At 44.3% G+C, this 4407-nt stretch overlaps 1 protein-coding gene across 1 annotated transcript in view; it reads right to left on the bottom strand.

The window, feature by feature from the left end:
- Positions 1-2407: 2407 nt before the first annotated feature.
- The window catches only part of LOC116091605 (histo-blood group ABO system transferase 1-like), a 9783-nt gene continuing 7783 nt past the window's right edge, over positions 2408-4407 (bottom strand). The window contains exon 4 of the mRNA XM_031373182.1: positions 2408-3095. Coding sequence (XP_031229042.1) covers positions 2408-3095 — 688 coding nt within the window. The remainder of the gene's footprint in view (positions 3096-4407) is intronic.

A 4407-nucleotide genomic window follows, 5' to 3' on the forward strand; every position in this document is an offset into this window, starting at 1 on the left:
TGCACACCTTTAATTGTAGCACTCCAAAGGCAGAGGTAGGCGAATCTCTGTGAGCTCAAGGACAGTATGGTCTACATACTGGGTTACAAGACAGGTGACTCCACAGTGAAACCCTGAAAAAAATAATTGTTTTTTTAAAAAAGAGAGAGAGAAAATAGAGAAGGTGTCACAATGTCACATTTTGAAAACACAGAAATCATAGTACAGAAGGTAGGTATTTTTGGGGAAAAAACAAGACTGTTCTTTCATTAAGAGAATAATTATTCCTCTTCCCTCCTTAGCATGGATTTTGGTGAATAACTTTTTCTAAAAGATTGTCTTCAAGCCAGATGTTTGACAGGCCCAGCTAAATTAAATCTTTAATGGAAAGACAATGAAATTTGGGTGCAGGACAGAATGTCATGTGTCCATTCAAGACCTGAGATTTATTTCTTTGTTTGTTTGTTTATCTATTTATTTATTTATCATGATGAAGTAGGTTTTTAAATGGGCCTGTGCAGAGCCTCGGTATCCACCTTCAATGGTCTGCAAGATTACTGTAACTTTCCATACTTAATATGTGAGAGTATAAAAATCACTTATGGAATGAGATGAAACTGGGGCATAAACAAAATCCCATTTCCACTATGAAAATCTCTACCTCCCAATACAAGACATTCATCAGAAACTTCAAAGCAAGGTCTTTGCTTGTGAGCCTGTAAGTTCAGCGCTCCTTTCCCTGACTTCCAGCCTGCAGAAAGGACAAAACAAAAGACATTCTGTGTCTGGCCAATGATGAAAATAAATCTGTTCGTTTTGTGGGGCCCTGGCCCTAAACCTGCCAAAGAATCAGAAGGATAGAGCTTTTGACTCCAGCAAGTTGTACTTCATATGACATTTTGAAAACATAGTATTATAAATTTCTCCCCTATTGTGAAGGGTGTCATTTCTGTAATTTCTTTCCTAGCCTGTTTATACTTGGAGTAGAGGAACGCTACTGATTTGTTTGAGTTAATTTTATATGCAGCCACTTTGCTGAAGTTGTTTATCATCTGTAGGAGTACTCTGGTGGAGTTTTTGGGGTCACTTTGGGGTATATGGGGAGGGACAGTCGGGGACCAGGAGGAGGGGGATGTGCAATTGGGATATAAAGTGAATAAATAAATTAACAAAACAAAGAAAAAGAAAAAAAAAAGAAAATGAAGAACACCAGAACTAGGTGTGGTGGCATGCTTATAGCCTCAGGACTCCAGAATTAGAGGCAGGAGTCTCAGGATTTCAAGGCCATCCCTGGCCATATAGTAAGGCTGAAACAACTGCTAGTTAAGAGATACTCTATCGGATGGCCAAGTCAGTCATCAATGGGAGGAGAGGCCCTTGGCCCTGTGAAGGTTCTATGCCCCAGTATAGGGGAAGGCCAGAGCCAGTAAGCAGGAGAGTATGGGGTGGTGAGCAGAGAGAGGGGGGAGGGTACAGGGGTTTGGTTTATTTTATTTTATTTTATTTTATTTTATTTCACTTTTTTCTTTTTTCAGAGGGGAACTTGGGAAAGGAGACATGTAAATAAAGAAAATATCTAATAAAAAATAACAAAAAAAGAGAGAGACTCTCTGTCAATAAAAAAAACAAGCAACAATAACCCAGTGCCACTCAACGAAAAATATAAAATTTGGGGCTTGGAACTGAGTTGGATTCTGACACTACAAAGGGAAAAAAAGTAATAATCCATTTATATCAGAAAATTTAAATGAAAACTAGAGTATAAAAATAGTGTGGTGGACCTAACAATCAGAAAGTTCAGTCAGCACATGTCTCTAAGATAGAGTCAAGACAGGGAATGCACCTCAGAGGCAACAGGCCAAACTAGTATCCATGAGACCATAGGTTCAATCCTAAGAAAAAGGAAAGAATATTTAAAATAACCCTTATCATGTAGAAATAATTTTATTCCAAGGAAGAATAACTAGCTATTAGCAAGGAAACCTAACATGTGGACAGCCAATGGACACAGGCTGCTTGATCTGCCCCATCAGGGCTGAACAGGAGCTAAGAACATCTGGGGCCTTTAGAATGACTCTCTCTGCCTTCCTGCCTGTGTCTATGGCCCTTGTCAATACTCATAGAAGAGGAAGAAGTAGCCTATAATGAGGATGCACAGGCTGTCAGCCGTCAGATAACTGAGTGAAAGAGTTTCTCCCACGATTTGAAGGCTCATCTATCATCTCACTAAATACAAGGAGCATAGGGACAGCATGGGAGCTGGTAATGATTGCCACTCTAGGGACTCAGTGTGTGGTAAGCCAAGTGGTTTTGGACTCTGCTGGACTCTGAGGTAGGAAGGAGGATGACCATAAGCAATGTCTTTCAAATCCTTCCAGTTCTAGCAGAGAGTGGCTTAAGTCTGGCCTCTCTAACAGGAATTCAACTATCAGTTCCTGATTGCCTGATGGTTCTTGGGCACAGCCACATATCTCAGCTTCTTCATGATGGAGGGCCAACCCAGCAGCTTCTGGTCCCACACATACTCTGGGGATAGCACCTTTGTAGGCTTATGGTAAAGCAGGTATTTGTTCAAATGGCTCTCATCATGCCATACGGCCTCAATGCCATTAGCCTGGTCCTCCACCATAGCCTTGTGGCAGACCTTGGTGAGATGGTGCACCTCCACCACTGAACCCCCAAAGAAGCCTCCTGCATAGTAAAAGTCACCCTCATCCCTAGGGATGTAGGCCTGGGACTTAGGCCGTCGCTCATAGGTAAATGACTCTCGGCCTCTACTGTAGAAGCCAGGATGCAGGGTACCAAAGAGTGTTGAGAGAATCTCCACACCCACGTGGTCACTGAACTTCATGTCCACATCTCCACACACCAGGTAATCCACCTCATGTAGAAAGCGCTGCTCTGAGAAGTGACTGATCATCTCCATCCTGTGCATGGACACATCCTGCCATCGAGTATAGTTGCGAACAGTTAGTACCACCAACCGCCGTCCTGCACCCAAGGCAACCTGTTGCACATCAGCTGGCCGGTCAGTGAAGACGTAGTAGATGACTTTGTGTCCCACCATGAAGTGCTGCTCTGCTGTCTCCAGGAACAGCTTAAGGAACACCACATACCTGTGAGAGAGGACAAAGGGGTACAAAGAGTTTAACATACCAGAGCATAGGCCCAGGATGCAGAAACCATGGCTACCTGGAGGCTAGACCCCTCCACTGTCCTGGTTAGACTGCTGTCCTAACCAGTCTGCAGGCTGTACCTCACCTTACCCTGCATTTCTACAGAAGGCTACAACATCAGCAACCTGGGAACTTTCAGCCTGGCAGCAGGGCTGACTCCAGACCAAGCAGATCCCGTGCACATATCACTTGTCTTGGCAACTCCTCAGCAGACCATCTCTCCGTGAATCTGTCACCCTGCCTCCAATAATTACAGCCCCATCCTATGACATTCCGTACCTCACACTGTTGCCTTGACGTGAACTGTACTCACTCAGCTCCACTTTTAAACCCTTATGGAAATTGGATGGATTATTATGGGTCTAGTACCTGCATCCCTCTTTTGTGTACTCCACAGCACCCTATCTCAGTAAAGCAAAAGGTCTCTATATCCCACCCTTGTCAGAGGTTTGACAGTCCTGGGGACAAGGCACTCAATAACTCACGTAGGTTCCTAAAAGTCATCCCACATGAACCCCACCAAAGCAAGAATCAGTCTCATAGAAGCAGGGACTCTAGAAAGAAAGGCAAGCTTAAACCAAACCCTCGGGTCCAAGGACAAAGGGCTTATAAATCAGGTTCTAAGTCATTTAAAGCCCAAGAAGTTTTTATCTCCTTCAGATGGCTACTATTCCTTTGATCATATCCAGTGTTACATGTCCCCACTAGGGAAACAGGGATTCCCCATCACCTGGCAAATGAGAAAAGCCCCCCCCCCACTTCAATATCAGAAGCAGGCAAGTGACAGTTATTTCTGTGCAAAGGTCACCATGGGGCTCCCAGCTAGTCCCCTCAGAGGCTGCCTTCTTACAGACAAAGCACCCACTTATACCTGGCAGGTCTCTTGCTCATGTACCCAGCAGTACCTAGACAAGATTGTTTATGTCTCCTTGCTGTGAAATCCTTTGTCCCAGGGGTATCAGGCATTTTCAGGGTGCCTAAGATCTCTCCAGGTAAGTCCCAGGCCTCTCAGGTCTGATTGATACAATGGCTTAGAGTCATTCATTCATGGAGCTCACCCAGCACTGCAGTGAAGCACAAAGCCAGTCTCATATGCAGGCAACACAAATGGCTTTTCTCAATCCCCACATTCTTCCACACAGGAAAAATGTCATCCTGCTTTTCACAGGCTCCCTCAGGGCATATCTCTTTCCTGTGGCATAAAGTCAGCCTGACCCAGAATCTAAGGGCTTCACAGTATCGACCCTTCCTG

The sequence above is a fragment of the Mastomys coucha genome, unplaced genomic scaffold (genome assembly GCF_008632895.1).
Source record: "Mastomys coucha isolate ucsf_1 unplaced genomic scaffold, UCSF_Mcou_1 pScaffold15, whole genome shotgun sequence".
In the NCBI taxonomy this organism is placed as follows: domain Eukaryota; kingdom Metazoa; phylum Chordata; class Mammalia; order Rodentia; family Muridae; genus Mastomys; species Mastomys coucha.